This window comes from Sciurus carolinensis, chromosome 11, assembly GCF_902686445.1.
Source record: "Sciurus carolinensis chromosome 11, mSciCar1.2, whole genome shotgun sequence".
Taxonomy (NCBI): Eukaryota; Metazoa; Chordata; class Mammalia; order Rodentia; family Sciuridae; genus Sciurus; species Sciurus carolinensis.
Genome location: NC_062223.1, coordinates 6,009,390 through 6,027,907, shown reverse-complemented (window position 1 = coordinate 6,027,907; position 18,518 = coordinate 6,009,390). Strand labels below are relative to the sequence as shown.

The window sequence follows — 18,518 nt, the reverse complement described above, 5'->3', positions numbered from 1 at the left end:
ACTTTAAAGTGAGGGTTGGGTGTGGCTCAGTGGTAGAGCACCCGCCTGGCATGCACGAGGCCTGGGCTCCGCCCCTTCACACTCACTCACACGCACACACACCCCTGGACTCTCGGATGATCACTAGCCAAAACATGCACCTGCTCTTTCTCTGCACAGCGGCTGCAGCCTCCTGTATGGCTCTGGAGGATACAGCTGGAGAGGGGACATCGCCGTTTTGGACAATCAGCTGTCCTGAATTCCCAAGCTATCATCGAGCATGAAGCTGTACGTGGTCCACGCCCCTCTGCCGAGGTCTGCAGCAGCTCCTTGACACCAGCAAGCCGGGGTCCCCGGGACCAGAGAAGGTGCGGCCTCCACTCACATCCTCCTGTGCCCCAGCAGGACCCTCCTCCCACTGTCCTGCTGCCTGGAGGAGACCGGCTGGCCGCCCGGGCGCTCTGTAGAGACACATTTGCACTGCAAGAGCGAGAGCCCCTGGCGGCCTGGCTCACAACTGACCCCTCTGCATCATCAGGGGGAGAAGTGTCCTTAAAAGGCCCCATGGGGGTTGAGTCTCTGAGCTAGGAGCGTTGGTGAGGTCACCGCTTGGCTGGGCTCCACCCGGAGATGGCATGGTTTTCTCTGCTCTCCAGGCCTGCCCGGAAGGCTGTAGGGAGGGTCTGGGTTTCTCTTCTGCCCACACCTGGGCAGGAGCCCAGTCAAGCAGAGAAAGGTCCCCAGAGAGCTTCCTCCCCGACCAGCCCTATCCCAGCCCGACACCATGTGACTCCCGGGAACTGACAGAGCAGGAGCCGCCCGCGGGCTCTGGGGCGGCAGAAGCCCACAGCCAGCCCGGGCAGCTCTGAGGTCCAGGGTCCACGCAGGCAGGATTCAGAACGGTGAGCACAGGGGCAGCACTGGCCAGGGTGGGGGTCAGCGGCCAGCCCGGGGGTTTGCATCTTTAGCCTGTCTGAGCTCTGCTGCTGGCCAGATTGGGGAGGGCACAGCGGCCAGCAGTAGCCTGACAGCATCTGTCCAGCCATCCTCTGCCTTCTGATTTGGGCTGAGCCACCTGGCCTGTGGCCAGCTCATGGCCACTTTCCCAATGTCGGGTGCTACTCTGTCCCACGCTGGTGGGGGCTGGACAGGCTGGGCCCCATTCCGAGGAGGGTCAAGGAGACCGGCCACACTGGGCACTGTTCCTGGGTGGTATGGTGGCCCCTAGATTCTGACTGCCCATAGCAGGAGCAGGGCCAGGCCAGGGTTGGGCCTGACTGCAGAGGCCAAAGACACGCCCATCACCCACCTCCCTGGGCTCTGGGATGGCGGGAGGCTGGGCCTTCCTCCTGTTCTCCCACCCTCCTTGCCCTGCCCTTCGTGTGACAGTTGTGGGGATCCCATCTATTGAGCCCCCTCCAGGGCCTCCAGCTGGACAGATGGCCCCACACAGAGCCCCTGCTGCAGGGTCCCAGCTGAGAAAGGCCCCGGTTGGCCTAGTTGGGCCTCACCTTCCCCGTCACCGATGCTGACCCACAGTAGTTCCTGTGGTCCTGCTCCTGCCCACTCCCTCCTTCCTGCTCCCCTCCCCTCCCCCTCTCCCTCTCCCTCCCCCTCCCCCTCTCCCTCTCCCTCCCTCCTGTTCCCTTTTTCTCCCCCCACCCTCCTCTTCCCTCTGATCTGTGGCTTATGTTCCTGGCTCCCCTGGGGACCCTGGGCTGTATCCCAGCCTTGTCCCAGGGACGGTGGGAGGTCCTTGGCAGGGCAGCCTCCTTTGGGTGCAGGGAGGGATTGAAGTCAGCCTGGAGAGGAGGTGGGGGCGGAGCCCTGCATGGAGCCCGGGGGCTGGAGAAGCCCACCCGCTCCTTTGGGGCCAGAGCCTTGCTGGGGGTCCTGGAGGCAGCTCTGAGTTTGGGTGCACAGAATGGTACGTCTGGGGTGGGGGTCTCACGTTGGTGGACTCAAGACCTCCCAAGCTCATCTCTGCCTCTCCTCAGGCTTGAGTACAGTGGCCACGCCCAGGTTTTCCTGAGCAGGGCCGCATCTGTCCTGTCTGAAACAAAGGGATGCCCACAGCCCCATGCAGTGTCCCCTCTGCACTTGTCCTGGTCCAGGCAGGGCAGCTAGACCCTAGGTTGTCAAGCCTCACCTGCTAGAGTCCACCCACCTCACCGTGCCCCATACACCTGCCCATGGCCACTTCCAGCCTTCCAGCGACACAGGACCTAGGATGGAGTGCACAACCAGGAGTCAGTTCCTCATCTCCACCTGGGGCTGGACCCCACTCCTGGAGAGCCCCACGGGGGACCTCACACTGCCCCAGGAAGGGCCCAGCTTCCTGCAGTGGCAGGAATAGACACCCATTCCCAGGGCCTGTCATTTCACCCTTGTCAAATTGTGACAGCAGAAAACTGAGGGTCTGACAGGAAGAGGAGGTGACCAGGGCCCGCAGGACAGCCAGGGCCATTGTCAGCATATGGCCCCTCGGCAAGGCCACTCCCGCCCTGAATCCTGGCCTACCCCATCCTCCTGCACAGTCCGGGGTCACTGCCGCCCCTGAAGGGAGAGAGCAGGAGATTTGGGCACGGCCTTAATGCGGGAGCCTGTTCTGCACCCCCATCTCCCTCATCCCCTCCCAGCCCCACCCAGGAGACCAGAGGATCAGCCACCACCAGGCAGGGGAGGCCCAGGGAGATCATCCCCAGATGCCGCTGGTCTCCAGAGAGAGAGGCGAGGCCCTGTCCCATCTCCTTAACCCGGCAAGGAGGAGCTGTGGCCCCCAGTGCTCAGGGCACCAGCTGGGGACAGACCACCCCAGGCGGCAGACGGAAGCAGGTAGTCACAGGTGGCAGGATAGGAGGAGCAGGTAGCCACAGCTGCTGGGAGGGGCAGGGAGCTACAGGAGGCCTCGGCTGAGTCCTGCTAGTCTGTGAGGTCTCCTGCACACGGTTTCACTGGCTCCGCCCAGCTCAGGCCAGCTCTGCTCTCGGAACTGATCCCTCACCGGCACGCAGGGCCTGCCCTGAGCCTGGGGCCCCCACCAGCCTCACATCGGACTGGCCTCTCCTGTTCCCTGAGGGAAGGGGGAGTGATAGGTGAGAGGGTAGGAGGCTGCCGCGGGGCCGGAGGGACAAGGCAAGGGGGAGAGGAGGACTCCTGGGTCCCAGCCTTGCCACCCGAGGGCCAAGCTGGCAGCACCTCTCCTGGAATTCCCGGGAGGCCTGGGAGTAAGAGCAGCTCTAAGATGACAAACGCTCTCGGGCACTGCGAGGTTCAGGGCGCTGTCCTCTCTCCAGACCTCCTGTGCCTGCAGGACCCGCCCTGTGGACAATGGACGGTAGGACGAGGGCACCACTAGCAGCCACGGGAGGCTGGGACCCGGGGAGCTGCTGGCAGACCCTGCGTGCCTTGGACGGTGGGGAGGGTGAGGTCGGGGATGGGGCAGAAATGGAAGGAGGGCTGCCCTCTCAGCAGGGTCTCACCGCCTGCCCGCCCACCCAGTCCCCGTCCGCCAGGCCCCTTGCAGGGACAGAAGCACAGACTCCTGAACAGGAAGCTCAGCGGACTCTGTGGTTCCAGGGCTCCCGGAGACAGCGGAGCAGACGACCTCAGCCTCCTGGCCTCCCCCACCTCGTCCGCCCGTCCTGGAGATGGAGTGGCGGGGAGCTGGGCAGCGCGCGGCGCCCCCCGAGAGCAGCCAGGAGGACGAGGCATTCAACCTGGTCATTCTGGCGCTCACGGAGCTGCTCAGCCTGGGCGGGCTGCTGGGCAACGGCGTGGTCCTCTGGCTGCTCAGCCGCAACGTCTACAGGAACCCCTTCTCCATCTACCTCCTGGACGTGGCCTGTGCCGACCTCATCTTCCTCGGCTGCCACATGGTGGCTGTCATCCCCGACCTGCTGCCCCGCCAGCTGACCTTCCCGGGCTTCGTCCAGACCAGTCTGGCCACGCTGAGGTTCTTCTGCTACATCGTGGGGCTGAGCCTCCTGGCGGCCATCAGCACAGAGCAGTGCCTGGCCACCCTCTTCCCGGCCTGGTACCTGTGTCGCCGTCCGCGCCACCTGACCACCTGCGTGTGTGCGCTGGCCTGGGCACTCTGCCTCCTGCTGGACCTGCTGCTCAGCGGGGCCTGCACCCAGTTCTTCGGGGAGCCCAGTGGCCAGCTGTGCAGGACACTGTGGCTGGTGGTGGCAGCCCTGCTGGCCACCCTGTGCTGTGCCATGTGCCTGGCCAGCCTGCTCCTGCTGCTGCGGGTGGAGCGTGGCCCGCAGCGGCACCAGCCCCGGGGCTTCGCGGGCCTGGTCCTCCTGGCCGTCCTCCTGGCCCTCTTCTGCGGCCTGCCCTTCGGCGTCTACTGGCTGACCCGGAGCCTGCACTGGCACACCCCCTACCACTTCTACCACTTCAGTTTCCTCATGGCGGCCGCTCACAGCTCCGCCAAGCCCGCCATCTACTTCTGCCTGGGTAGTGCCCGCGGCCGCAGGCTGCGCGAGCCCCTCCGGCTGGTGCTCCAGCGGGCCCTGGGCGACGAGGCCGAGCTGGGGGCCGGGAGGGAGGCCTCCCACAGGGGCCTCGTGGACGTGACGGCCTAGGCCCCCATCCCGACCCAGCTCTGACCCGCAGCCAGGGAGATGCCTCTGGGGAACGGGTGGGATCAGAGGCCGGGGCAGCAAGACCCCCGAGGGAGGCCTCTGCCGATGACCTGCTGGTGTGGACCCCAGGTGCCACCCGCATTCCCTGTGGGAGGCTCACCAGGGAGGAGGGTCTCGGGAGGCAGCTCGGGGACTCGCACTTCGAGGAAGCCCCCAGGGCTGTTGTCATGCGCAGGAACCCATGAGAGCCGCCCTCTTCATGACAGCAAAGCTGGAGAGGAAGGGGACAGTCAGTCCCCAGGGTGGGTGCAGGCCAGCCATCTCCCACAGCTCATCCTGCCTCCCCACTCAGCCTCCCCATAGCTGAGGGCACACCCCACCACGGGACACAGCGTGACCGCCCCGGTTCCCCAAGGCCTCTCCCTCCAGCATAGTCTCAGACGCCCTGAAATTGGAACTGGTTTAGGCAGGCGGTATGAGACACTCAGGAAACCCTGGATGGCCGGCCACAGAAGAAAATGTCCACCAGACCCCCACACCAGGGCCAGTGAGCAGAGTCGGCCCCCTCCCCCTCAGCGAGAGCAGAGCAAGCAGCCCGCTGAGCCCCGGGAAGCCACGTCAGGCCAGGCTGGTCACTGCATGTTAGAACAGCTACTGTTGGGGACGCGGCGGGCGCAGCCCCTGACGGACTGCCTGGACTCCCCACCAGCAGTGGGCTGGTGTCTGCCTGGCTCCAGCTGTGCTCTCTGGGTCTGGACTCTGGGCACTCTCTGTCCCAGCACTGCCAAAAACCCGAGGCCACACTCCATGCAAAGCACCAGCAGCCCGTCTTCGACTCGCATCCCATCAGGAGCTTAAGCAGGAAAACAGTGGCATCCCAAACCACAGTGACCTCCCCACGAGGCTGCACGTGGATGGACAACTTGGCGGCCCAGCTGCACAGCTGCGAAAGTCCACATCGACATTTCCTGCCAGAGGAAGGCGCGCAGGGGCCCAGGATGGGCTTCCAGAGCCTGGTCATCGGTGACGAGACTGGGTCCTAGACTACACGGACCTGGACCCAAGCTTCAGAAAGGCCGACGGCCACAGCGTGCCCTGCCTCTTGAGAAGGGCTCTGGGTGGGCAGCAAGGCCTTTGAGGGCCCTTACAGTCCTGCCCACTCCCAGAGCAGCCCCGCAGGACAGTCCAGACTTTGGCTCCTGGACAGCCCCCCGCCCACACTTCTGCCTGGGCATGTCCCACTCAGGAGGGTCACTTAGGACTCTGCTGGGCTTTGCACACAGCAGGCTGCAGAGCCCCCCGGTACTGGGCCCGGGATGATCCCAGAGCTGCCCGGGGTTCAGAACAGAGGCTTTGAGCCCTGCAGCCTGGGCGAAGCCCGGTCCCCACCACCTGTCATGGTGGATGGGTTGCTCAGCCCACCACACGCCCCCTCTGCCATCTGTAAAGCCCAAGAGCCAAGTGACTTCATGAGTACCAGAGGCTGCGAAGAGTGTCCAGCACCTCACAAGTCCCAACAGAACTGCACTGTGTCTCTGACTCTCCGGGTCCAAGTCCACTGGCCCAAGTCCACTGTGCATCTTGACCCAGACTGAGGCGTCTGAGAGGGTCTCCTTTCCAACTGCAGGACATGATTCTGACAGCGTGGCCAGGCCTCTAGCTGACCTGACATCCAGTCTTGGCTGAGATTGAGCTTGTCCTCCTGGGGCCAGGCCCTCCCCCTTCGCGGGCCTCCACCCAGGCTCCTGTGTGCCTTGGCAGGTGTGGGTCCAGGGAGACCCGAGGTGGCCTGGGAGCCAGCATGGCCCTCCCTCTCCTCCTGGCAGGATGAACTGCTATCACTCTGAGAGGAAACGAGAGCAGAAAGGGAAGCGGCCTGTCCACAAGTCCACTTGCAGCCCTGGACACTCTTCCCTCAGACCAAGGAGGAGCCACGGGGGACAGCACAGATCAGCGCCACGGGCACCACGTCCCTGGACATTAACCCATAACCTTCAGTGTGGGGAAGGCACCCCCACTTTACAACGTGGGGTCTCTGATGCAGGGGATCTGGGACTGCGCCTGACCACCCAGAAAGCCCCTCCCTGGATCCCTCCATACCCTTGCTGGTTCAGGGCTGGCTCGGGAGCCTGTGGCTCTACCCTGGCTCCCCCTCCCCTTTTTCCCCATCTAGGGTGAAGACAGGCCAGGGGTCCTCGGGACACTCCCTGCCTCCCTGAGTGAGGCCCTTAGTCCAGGGGTTTGGGTGCAGCCGATCCTTCTATCTGACTGGCAGCAGGTGTGTAGCCTGGAGGGCCAGCTGGTGGGCTCCCTCTCAGTCCAGACTGCCCGCTCAGCAGTCAAGAGACCCTGAGATACTAGGCCAGACAATGGTTCTCCCAGTCTTCATCAGAGCTTCCAGGTTCCGCCGGGCAAGGCAGCTTGACTGCCCACCTGCCCACCTGCCCACCTGCCCTCACCTGGCTGCACCTCCCCTTCTGCCCTGGAGCCAAGAGGGCCCACCATGGACCCCAGCCACCTCCTCCCCGACCTCACCTGGCATGACCTGAGGCCTACTCCCCAAAGAGGACCCTCCCCAGGCCGCAGGCAAAGCCAGACCTGGAGGGGGCCCAGGGGCCTAGGAGGACCTGGCGCGAGGACCAGGTCAGTGCCCCCCAGGACCACCCCCGCAGGACCCAGGCCACACTGGGCCACTCCCACAGCACAGACTTCCCGGGAACAGCACGTCACTGTGGGGACAGCCAACATTCCAGGGAGCCCCTGTCACCGCGGCCCCTCCCCAGCCTGCAGGGAGCCCTGCCAGGCCCAGGCCGTCTGCCAGGACTCGGGGCAGGGCCCAGGAGGACCCCGCTGCCCACCTCCCCCTGCTCGGGCGTGAGGCTGTCCTGGCGCCGGGTCCTGGTGGCTGCAGGGGACCTGCTCACTCCTCGCTGTCCCCCGTCAGCAGCTGGAGCCACAGGGGCCTGCGGAGCCGGGGGCAGGTGCCTGCGCTGTGCTGCTGCCCGAGTCGCCCCTTTGGTCAGACCCAGTGCCGGGGGCTCTGACTCGGGTCCCACCGCCTGCCCGGGCGCTTCTGCCAGGGCCTTTCCACGGCCCGTGCTGCCCCCGCCCCACGCGTGAATACCGAAGAACACGGCTGTGCTGTTGTAATCAGTGTTTTTCTTTTAAATGAGTGGATTCCACTGGTGGCAGAAACCAGAACACTGTGCCTGTGCTCTGCTGTGGGAGACGGGTCACCCACATAACCTGGCGATGTCACACGACCTTTGTGGCAACCGGTGGGAAACCGAGGCTTCCAGAGGCCAAGAGGGCCAGCCACAAGCTGCAGCCGGGAGGGGCCAGATCCTATGCCTCTGAAGGCCATAGGGGACTGGCAGCCCCTCGGCAGCCCTTCCCTCCCTGCCATGCAAGACCCCAACCCAGGAAGGGGGTGGGAGGCAGAAAGCCGCAGCCCGGGACCGCCCGTCCTTAGCAGCTCGCCATGGCCCCCGTGTTCCCTGTCCTTTCTGTGAGCCTGCGGGGCCTCACAGAGCTGATTCCTAAGGCCAGCTTCCAGGACAACTCCCGCCCGACAGTGCCGAGCCCACGTCCCTCCTGTGTCACCCTCTTGCTGTGGCCACCACCCTTACCCTCCTCACTCAGGGCAGGTGCTGGGCAACCAGGCAGCCCCTGGGCCCCAGGACCCTGAAACCTTCCCACTGGCCAAGCCGAGCCCTGCTTGCTGTCCTCATTCACTGCCGTGAGCTGTGTCGTGAGAGACCAAACGCATCTGTGCCTTTCCCCAGCGTCAGAGTCCATCCAGTGACAATAAACTCACAGGCTACCCCCTTCTCATCGCTGGCAGTTCCCTGAATGCCTGAGGGTCGCCTGGTAGTCACGCGTCAGTCACAGGTTCCTCAACTCCAGTCTTGGTTTCTGATATCTGAATACTCTAGTCACACGCATGTCACACAGTGACGTATAAGTAGGTCCCAGGAGACAGAGAGGGTCAGGGTGGCCTCAGGGTTGCAGGATCCTGAGCCAGAAGCGCAGGCAGAGCGGAGTGCAGAACCACAGGGCCGCTGTGGGTGGCCAGATGAGGATTTTAAGGAACCAGCTCCACGGGGTTGTCCAAGAGAGGGTCCAGAGGGAGGGACAATGGCAGTTTCAGCTTCAGAATGTCAGCTTGAGGGGTCAGCGTGGAGCAGGCCGTGTGAGGTCATCAGAGGCAGGAGAAACCACCCCTGGAGGCAGCCTGACAGACAGGAACTCAGAGGTTCACTGCTATGGCGATTTTCCTGGACAAGGCCTGTGTAGAGTGATCAGGTGACAGGGTAAGGGGTCGGCATGTCCAGTCTCAGGGGCTCCTTCTTTTATGGGTCCTGAGTGAGAGGTTCTCATCTGGTGGGGTTGATAAGCTCCTGTGTCTGGTGTTTTTTATGTGATGTGAGATGTCCACAAATCCAGGGGCTCCTGATTTAGTTTGATAGGTTGACACATATAGGTTATTTATCAATTTGTGCCTTATGGTGGTGACCAGGCAGATGATGACTGTTAAGTTGTACAATCAAGATATGGAGTCACTGCACCTTGTCACCTGTACTTAAAATAGAGAAGCTCATGGCAAACTACTATTTACAAAATGCAGTAACTCAGGTCTAGGCACAGCAGAACCCTGCTGTCCTACACACCAGATACCCAAGGTCCATGCTCTGTCAAGGTTGTGTCTGGAGGCCAAGAGCATCAAAGTTGAGCACAGGCGAGGGGTGGCTGGGCCTGAAATTCCAGACTGAGTCAGTGGAACACCAAGACTCCAGCTGACAACTGACATTACAGAAATGGTTTCTGAAGTTAAATCCATCCATTTGAGAAATATTAGGGTCAACAGCACCTTTCAACCTGATTCCTGACGTATGGAGCTGCGTGCTCTGTGTGTCCCTGTTTTAGTTAGCTTTTTGCTGCTGTGACTGAAAGACCCAACCAGAACAACTTTAGAGGAGGAAAAGTTTATTTGGGAGCTCACGGTTTCAGAGGTCTTACTCTATAGAAGGCTGGCTCCATTCCTTTGGGCCCAAGGCGAGGCTGACCATCATGGCAGAAGAGTGTGACAGAGGGAAGCAGCTCACATGATGATCAGAAAGCAGAGACTCCACTCATCAGAAATAAATATATACCCCAATGAACCACCTCTCCAGCCTCACCCCACCTGCCTCCAGTTTCCACTCAGTTAACCCCATCAGGGATTAACTCACTGATGAGGTCAAGGTTATAACCCAATCATTTCTCCTCCAAACGTTCTTGCCTTGCCTCACATGTGAGTTTTTGGGAGACACCACATCTAAACCATAACATTCCTCCCCTGGCCCCCAAAAGGTCACACTCATCTGACAATGCAAATACATTTAGTCTGTTTCCAAGAGTCCCATAGTCAACAGTTCTGAGATTGCTCAAAGTTCAAGTCCAGAGTCTTCTCTGAGGCTCAACAATCTCACATTGTGAGCTCCTATAAAGTTAAAAGCAAATTACAAGTTTCCAGCATATAAAGGTACTGAGTAAACATTTCCATTCACAGAATTAGGGGCATAGAAAAAAGAGATAGGACCAAAGCAAGACCAAAATCCAGCTGGGAAAAAAAGTCCTGTAGCTCCATATCCAGCACCTAGGGCACTTGGCACCGTCCTCTCTAAGGGTTTGCGTAGCTCCACGCCCGTGGTCTTGCTGGCTGCAGCCCAAGTGGCCTCTCTGTGGGCTTGTCTCTGCTCGATTCCTGTAGCTTTCCTAGGACGATGCCCTACGTTTCTGGCATCTCTTAATCTTGGGGGTCTCCACTGTAGCTTCAGCTTCCTCCTCACATCTCCACACCCTGTCTTCTCAGGGGGTGCCCTCAGGGACTCTGACCCTGCTACACTTTGCCTGTCCTCCCAGGCCCTGCGTTGAAATCTTGGTGGAATCCTCCATGAACCCTAACTCCAGCATCCTGCATTCCTGTAAAATCGGTACCTCGTGGTTGATACCAAGATCTGCTGCAATCTTGAGCAATAGCCAAGCCCTCCAGGGACCTTGGTGGCAACAGCCTCTGAGTTTCTGGGTGACTGAGCATGTTGGAAAAACTTCCTAGGTCCCCTTGTGCAAGAAGGGTGCCCCACTGGCCTCTTCTCCAGAGAAATTTCAGCTTTACTCCCCTGAGCCTGAGATGGGTGTGGTCCTGCCAGCTCCTGAGATGCCCTCAAGCATCTTTCTTATTGTCTTTGGGCAAAGTCTTCAGCATCTTTCTACTGGTGGTGATGTCTTTAACAACTGCAACTTCCTTAGCCCCAGTTTTACTCCCAAATTTCAAGTCCAAGTTTTTCAAATCTTTTCCCTCTGCTTTCTGCTTCTGAATATCACAATAAACTTAGCTAAAAGCCACCAGCAATACCCATGCCACTGCCTGAATGCCATGCTTCCTAGACATTTCTTTTATCAGATTAAGAAGTCCATCACTTTTTAAATCAGACTCACAGAAAGTCTCAGGACATGGCAAAATGTAGACAAACTTCTCAGCCAGAACATAACACAAATGGCCTCTACTCCAAATTCCAATAGAGTCCTCCTTTTTTGAACACTCTTGAGCCCTGTCTTCACTGTCCACAGTCCTGTTGGCATTCTGGTCTTCTGAGCTCCCACCAGAATTGGCCATTAAGCTCTGCTTACAACAATCTAAAGCATTTCTAGCTTGTACTACTAAGTGTCTCAAAATACCTCCCACCAATTCCAAAATGCTCCAAAAGCTTCTGAACCACATGGTCAGTTTAGTCACAACAATGACCCTACTCCTGGTTTCAATTTCTGTTTTAGTCAGCTTTTTTGTTGCTGCAACTGAAAGACCCAACCAGAACAAGTTTAGAGGAGGATAGTTTATTTAAGGGCTCATGTTTTCAGAGGTTTTAGTCCATAGAAGGCCAGCTCCATTTCTTGGGGCTTGAGGTGAGGCAGGACATCATGACAGAAGAGTATAGCAGAGGGAAACAGCTGGCAGTGATGATCAGGAAGCAGAGAGAGACTCCACTTGCCAGATAAATATATATATTCAAAGTCACACCCCAATTCCCACCTCCTCCAGCCACATCCTGCCACTTCAGCTAGCGCTCAGTTAATCCCTATCAGGTGATTAAATCACTGATTGGGTTAAGACTCTTACAACCCTATCATTTCTCCTCTGAACCTTCTTGCATGTCTCACATGTGAGTTTTTTGGGGACACCACATTTAAACCATAACATTTCTAGTCAGGAATCATAGAATACAGTCCATGAGACAAAGACAATGTCCGGAACATTTCAGGCTACATGTTTCTGCAGACAGAACTTAGACAAGCATCTGTGGATGGCTAGGAGCTCTGGACCCAGGGCAGGGGGACATGCAGTGGGGAGCTCCTTAGGAAGGAGAAGTTCTCTGCAGAACACCCACCTAAGCATTGGCCCACTGTGGAAGGAAGTCCTGGGCCAGCACCTGTTGTACCCAGGAGCTGACCTGTCTATGAACAGTCCAGTAGGGGCAGGGACTGAGGCCCAGGGAGGATAGGTCATTTCTTCAAAGCCACACAGCCAGAAAGGGTCAGACCAGGAGCCACTTCCAGGCCTGTGTTCACAGCACCTGGGTCACATGGACCTTTGCAGCGACCTGGAGGATGCCAGGAGCTGTCCACAGAGTGGAGTAGCTGGGAGGTGTGGCCAGCCCTTACTGGACACAACGTCCCCAGGCTGCTCATTCCCCTCCATCCCCCAGATCCAACAAGGGCCAGGGCCACTTGTGTGGGACGTAACCGCAGCCCTCTTGAATCTAACTGCCAGGGTTGCCCTGGTCCGTTTTTCCTGCATATTCTCCCAGGAAACCTAAGTAAACCAAGCCACCAGAGTGGAGTGTGGCACTTCACAACCAGACCCTGCTCTGGGGACATACCCAGCGCTTCCACATCACCTCAAGGCACGACGGAGGCATTCCAGCCAGGATGGTCCCTTCCGTCCTCACCCACAAGTACGCCCCTCTTTCTGACCAAATTGCAGGGATCCAGCTGGTCCTTCTGCCCCCAGGACCACCTTCTGTCAGCAAGTCCCCAGAAGGTCACCCTCTGGACAGTCCCAGATCCGTGCCTGTCTTCCATCTCCTGGCGCCTCGGGACCCGTCCTCACTCACGAGGACTGGGCAGTTCCAGAACAGTAGCTGAGCCAGCCAGGAGGCAGAGGAAGTGGCTGAGGGAGGTGGCCATCTAACGACGAGCCTAGGACTCCCCAGACGCCACTGATAGCACTGTGGGAAGGAAGGGGCATTTCACAGCTACAGCGCCCACTATGGGCTGCTCGACGGGCCCCCGATGCCCACCTGGGTGAAGAAATGGGAGAGTCACAACTGCAAAGAGATGTGCGTCTCTCTACCTCCCTGTCCACCTCTGACCTGGGAAGGCAGGAAGCCAGCACACACCTAGCCAGAAACCGTCGCCTGTGGCTCGGGCTAGAGAGCTGCCACCGCGTGATCAGACTGACGCAGAGAACGGGGTCCTGGGAAGGGCAGTGAGTACCCCAGACTCTAGAGGGCCAGAGGACAGGGGCCTCGCCTGCGAGCCCTGGCTTTTGATCCAGTGCTCACTGTGCGAGGCAGGAGGGGCCCTGCTGTCCGGCAGGTCTCACTGCTCAGGGTCACGCTGCCGTGGAATTGCTAGATCACTCGGAAACGTGCGACAGCCGGCCTGTGAGTCGCACTGCCGACGAAGGAACTACGGGCATTTCTCTGGGGCCTCGAGGACCTGACTCAGCCATCTTTACACCTGGCAAGAAAAGCAAATGCTTACACATGCCCCCGAGCGTCCTGTCCTCTTCCTCCTCAGCCAACTGTGGAACAGGATGTCCCCGATGTGGAGTGGCCGTTGCTGATCTGGTGGGGACAGGGTGCCACTCGTTCCAAAGCCTGTCAGTAAAGAAAGGCAGGTTAAAGGGGAAAAGAAAAGAAACGAGGCAGCAGGTTAGGCTAGGAGAGCCCGGCACCCCAGAGAAGAGGTGCGCCAGCGCCCTAGTGCCATCTTGGTCCCCAGTGGATGACGACCCCAAACAGCAGTCCGGCTTCCCCCTTCCTGAGGAAGGGCCGGGCGTCCAGGCTCTGGCACCGAAGCACTCGGGATGGACCCTCACTCCCGTGGTCAGTGTGGGGCCAAGGCCAATCCCGAGCAAGGGCCACGAAGAGTGACCAGAGGACTCAGGTGGAACCACTGTTTCCTGGTCCTCCAAGAACAAGGAGAAGACCAGTACAGGATGGCGCCTTCTCCAGGGCCCCGGCGGTCACTGCTGGGTGCAGGGCCAGGCCGTCAGTGTCTACTGGTGCCCAGGAACCGGGAGGGCGCCCCTGCTCCTCATCTGGTGCTCACCTCCTGGGTCCCTGAGAATCCTCTGGGGTGGCCATTCCACTAGGAGAGAGCTGGCAGAGCTCTGTGGGGGTCTCCAAAGCTGTGGTCGTAAAGGCAGCGTTGGAGAAGCACCGTGGGACCCTGCTAGGCTCCCTGGCGCGAGGCGGGCGGTGCGCCCGGGGGGACACGGATTCCACCACCTGCCACAGTGCCTTCCACAGCCCTGCCTGGCCTCTGAGGCAGCTGGATGGGGTTTGAGCACCATGGGCGACGGGAGGGAGCTACTCCAGGTGACACCCCTCCCCCCTGCAGTGCCCAGCCCTACACGGGACCCAGTGGGGGGACCACAGCCTCCCTCGACTCTGCACAGGCCCCCCTGGAACTGGTCAAGGCCTTTCCTGGGGCTCCTTTACAGCTGGACTCACGAGACCCATTCTCCTCCACTGGAGGGACCAGAGGGCCCAGCGTGGGCCCTCCGTTCTCTCTCCTGCCGGCATTACCGTGCACCCTCTTGACGGCACTATGCTGACTGGCGGAGACTGCTGCTGTCTACGCACTGCTTTTGTCCACCCCACAGGACCCAGGGACCGGACCATCTGTGAAGACCCTTGAGCGGTCTGTTCAAGTACAGACCAGTGTGAAATGAGGCCGACCCTCCCCTGTCCCCCGCGTGGCAAAGCTTCCGCAGGCTCCTGGGCCGCCTGTGGCCTTCCCTTCACCTCTGACTGTGGTCTGTGCCCCTGCGTCACCTGATCAAGAAGGGAGCCGCGTGGGCCTGGGCGCCCAGCAGGAAGCATCTGGGAGAGTGAGGACCTGGAAGCACAGGCTCGGCCACCCTCTGCCAGCAGTGCCAGGGCAGTTAGATGTCCCCCTACAGCAGTGGCCTGAGTCGGGCTCCTGGGCAGGAATGACAGGGACAAGAGGCAGCTCCGGGTTTAGGTCAGAGCCCTGGACAGGAGCTGAAGCAGACCCTCCCCTTGAAACAGCAGCATCCAGGTGAGCCTGTCCTGCGGGGAGTGACGCTGCTGACCAGGACTGTACTGGACCCTGGGAAACCGCCACCTTTGGAGGGCAGGTTCCACGGCTCCCATCTGTGCGGTGCAGCCCTACCACTCCTGAGCAGCTGCTGGCCAGTGAGGTTGCCAGAGCCCTGAGGACACCTCAGCCCCTGTGAGCTCACGGGTGCCAGGGGGTGGCCCCAGAGCCGGCAGTGCTCAGAGCTCAGGTGGGTCCATCAGAGGGACCGAGGCAGGAATGAAGCAGAGCAGCCGTGGCTGGGGCGTCTGGTGGCCTCTGGGCCAGGGCCGTGGTGCCTGGTGCTGCGGCTTTGCGTTACGGGGCACGAGGCAGGAGGAGCCGCAGCCTTCCAGCCTTGCCTGAGCCTTTGCAGCAAGAGAGCTGACCACGCTGCCCACCAAAGGCCTTGGGAAGCTACATGTGGCTTGTGGTACCCATTCACGGCTGTCCGAATTAGGCCAAGCTCACCCAAACAGCGGCACGCTTGTCTGCCACCTAAGCCACGGGTGCAGGGCCGTCGGGAGGAAGACTGAGAGGGGCCGTGGAGCTGACCCTGGGCCGGCTGCACTGAGGTCCTCGGAGGACCTCAGTGAATGTAAATGCCGAGGGCCGGCAGGCCGGCTCCTTAAGATGCCTGGGAGCTCCGCCCATGCCCAAGACCGTTGGTGTCCAAGCTGTGGGTCTGGAGTGCCCTTGCCAAGGTGGACACCCACGCCAAGAGTGCTGCTGGTGCCCACGGAATGAGCAAGGAGCCCAGGGTGGGAGCTCCAGCAGGGCTGAGCAACTCGCTCCCCGACCTGTTGGCTGGTCCAGCCACGGCTGAGGGGTCTCTGGCCCTCCCAACATGGTCCCACGGATCCTGTTGGAGTCTGGACCTGTGGTCATGGTTCATGCCCTGAGTGGCCAAAAGAAATGCCCCGGGACCCTCCAGCTGCCCTGGGTCAGCCGGCTAGTCCGCCCGTGTCTGGAGAGAGGCCTGGTCCAACTCGCCAGCCCGCAGCCTCCTTCGCGGGACCTCACGGGGCTGTCACGCTGGAGGAGCAGAGCGGCTTTTACAAGGGCCCTCCCAACACACGGCTCTGGACTCCTGTGGGTCCTCTCGTCCCCTCCACAGACACGGGTGTGGTGCTGAGCATGCTGGGCACGTGGACGCTCCCTCTGGTCTGCACCGCCCTGGGGGCCACTCCTCTCCGAGGCCAGGATTGGAAGGCTCCTCACAAACAGGCCTTCAAGATCAACAGGCAGCGTGTGCCAGGCGCCAGGGAGGCGGCCAGTGCCAGCGCACCCAGAGGTCTATGGCCTGCACTGTACACACCCGGCCACGCTTCCTGCTCACCTGGGATGCTTTGCAGCAGCCGCGTGTGGTCACTCCATGTCTCGGCATGTGATGGGCTGATAGATCTGGCTCCATGAGAATGTTCTAGGCCAGACTCTAAGGGAAATGACTAAACAGACTCCACTTTGCTCTGAGACTCCATGTTATGTAGGAAATAAGCTTCTCCCATGGGAACACCCTGCCTCTGTGCCCATCGTCAGTTACTTGGTGTGACGTGTTTAATAATATACAATGGCAACTCCTATGTAGTAAAAATTGCTCTCCTTTGACCTCTATTGCTCTTAACCAATGTACCATGTAAATGGTGATTGTGTGGATTAGCAACCATTCTTTAGTTTGTACCTAGGTGAGGGTCATTTTGACCCACTTCCCCCTCTGCTGATGATCTCATGATGTTAGTTTGTAGCAACCATTCTTTAGTTTGTACCTAGGTAAGGGTCAGTTTGATCCACTTCCCCCTCTGTCGATGATCTCATGATGTTAGTTTGTAATTTTGAATCATAGCAACAGACACTTATGATTGATGTGATTTTTGATATAAGAACTCCTACAACCCTGTGGTCGGGGCTGTTCTCCCAACAGCCATATTTTGGGGGCATTGTGTGAGACAGTCAGCTGGCCAGCTTAATAAAGACTCTCAAATTTGGACTTCTCAGTGGTGATCGGTCTGTTCTTAAGTTGCGCCCCGTAACAGGCAGACAGCACTGGGTAACGGGAGACCTTGAAAGACTTGGAACTGATGCCTGTGGATGGCCCTGGTACGGACACTTGAGTCAGCGGGCAGCACTGGGCAGCAACAAGCCAGTCATACTGAGGACACTGCCTGGGTTTCACCAAACCCACCGGCCAGCTGCCCAGCAGTTAGTGCTGCAGAGCAGTACAGAGACCAAGATGGGTGGGGGCCCAGTCACCCCAGTCCAGTTTAGGCACCTTGGGGTTTACATGGGCACAAGAGAAGGTCCTCCCCACTGTACTGCCCAGCGCATGACACCTGCTCTGAGCAAGGTGGGTCCCCTTGCTGGGCGTGATGGCCACACCTGTAATCCCAGCAGCTTAGGAGGCTGAGACAGGAGGATCGCAAGCTCAAGTCAGCCTCAGCAACTTAGCCAGGCCCTAAGTGACTCAGCGAGACCTCTCTCTAAATAAAATACAAAAAAGGGCTTGGGGATGCGGCTCAAAGTCTAAGCACCCCTGGATTCACTCCCTGGTACCAAAAAAATTTAAAAAAGATGGGTCCCTCTGCAGTGGGTACGGTCACCTCTGCATTCCTCCCAGCGAGTGACCTGGTGGGGTGAAGCCACTTCCGAAGCACACTCACGTGGCCTGCTTAGTGACCGCCACCTGGGGGTACTTACGCTGGCCAAGAACTGACCCAGGCAGGAGGCGGTGACGTTGTCGATGTCCCAGACGTCGGTGCCACTGTCCCCACTCTCTGAAAGCCCACTGAAAGCCCAGGCACGCCTGGTCCCGCCCCTCCTTCTAGAGCAGATGCCAAGTGGCAGGTGTGGCTCCTGGGGGGACCGACCGCCATTCACGTCTACACACCTGTTCTCCGTCTCCTCGTGCCCAAGCCTCTACTCTCCGTCCCCTCTGCTGCAAGCCTCTCCAGCCGCCTCCTGGGCAATGTGCCACCCTGCAGAAGAGAGGATGCGTGGGGTTTTCAGGTGTGGTTCTACCTGACTCGACCGCAGCCATCTGGAGCCCTAGCCCACTGCTCACCCCAGAAAACCATGGTCGGTTTTTCGTGCAGTTTGCCAGCAAACTGAGACACGAGAGCCACTGGAGTGTGGAGCTTCACAACCAGGCCTGCTCGGGGACACACTGGATCTTTGACAAGCCAGACGCATTTCAGTCGGGACGAAATCACTTCTAACGCATAACGAGGCCCCTCTTTCTGACCAAATTGCAGGGATTCAAGAGTCTTTCTGCCACCCAGGACCACCTTCTGCCAAGTCCCCAGCGAGCTGCCCCTGCGCAATCCTGTCTGCCCGTCCCTCTGGGTTCTCAGCACCTGGGTCCTGTCCTGGCCCAGGCGGACTGGGCTGTTCCAGAAGAGTTCACGTGCTAGGTCCTTCAGTTTCCCCACCCAAGTGGGCCAGGGAGGAAGGGAAGGGCCGCCCACACTGACATCTCCATCTGAGCTCACTCCTGCGATTCCTGCGAACCGGGCACCACACCCGCCCACTTCTAGGGAACTGGCCAGGACACCCTGGGTCCAGCCAGCCAGGCCCCAGAGGACA

General features: G+C 59.8%; 1 protein-coding gene and 1 long non-coding RNA gene across 3 annotated transcripts; one reads left to right on the top strand and one right to left on the bottom strand.

Annotated features, from left to right (window-relative positions):
* The first annotated feature begins 483 nt into the window (after nt 1-483).
* On the top strand, nt 484-7,637 carry Mrgpre (MAS related GPR family member E). 2 transcript variants are annotated; one of them, XM_047518544.1, is made up of 2 exons: nt 484-881; nt 3,559-7,637. In XM_047518544.1, the coding sequence occupies exon 2, from the start codon at nt 3,630-3,632 to the stop codon at nt 4,569-4,571; it is 942 nt and encodes a 313-aa protein (XP_047374500.1). In that variant the 5' UTR covers nt 484-881; nt 3,559-3,629; the 3' UTR covers nt 4,572-7,637. The 2 variants fall into 2 exon arrangements, with proteins under 2 accessions (XP_047374500.1, XP_047374501.1); XM_047518545.1 differs by having other exon boundaries at nt 3,481-7,637.
* On the bottom strand, nt 2,183-8,371 carry LOC124960025 (uncharacterized). Its single transcript, XR_007104019.1, has 3 exons — nt 8,201-8,371; nt 4,732-4,842; nt 2,183-2,204 (listed from the first exon to the last, which is right to left on the bottom strand). It is a non-coding gene; the product is annotated as an uncharacterized LOC124960025 (long non-coding RNA).
* Between the last annotated feature and the right edge of the window lie 10,147 nt (nt 8,372-18,518).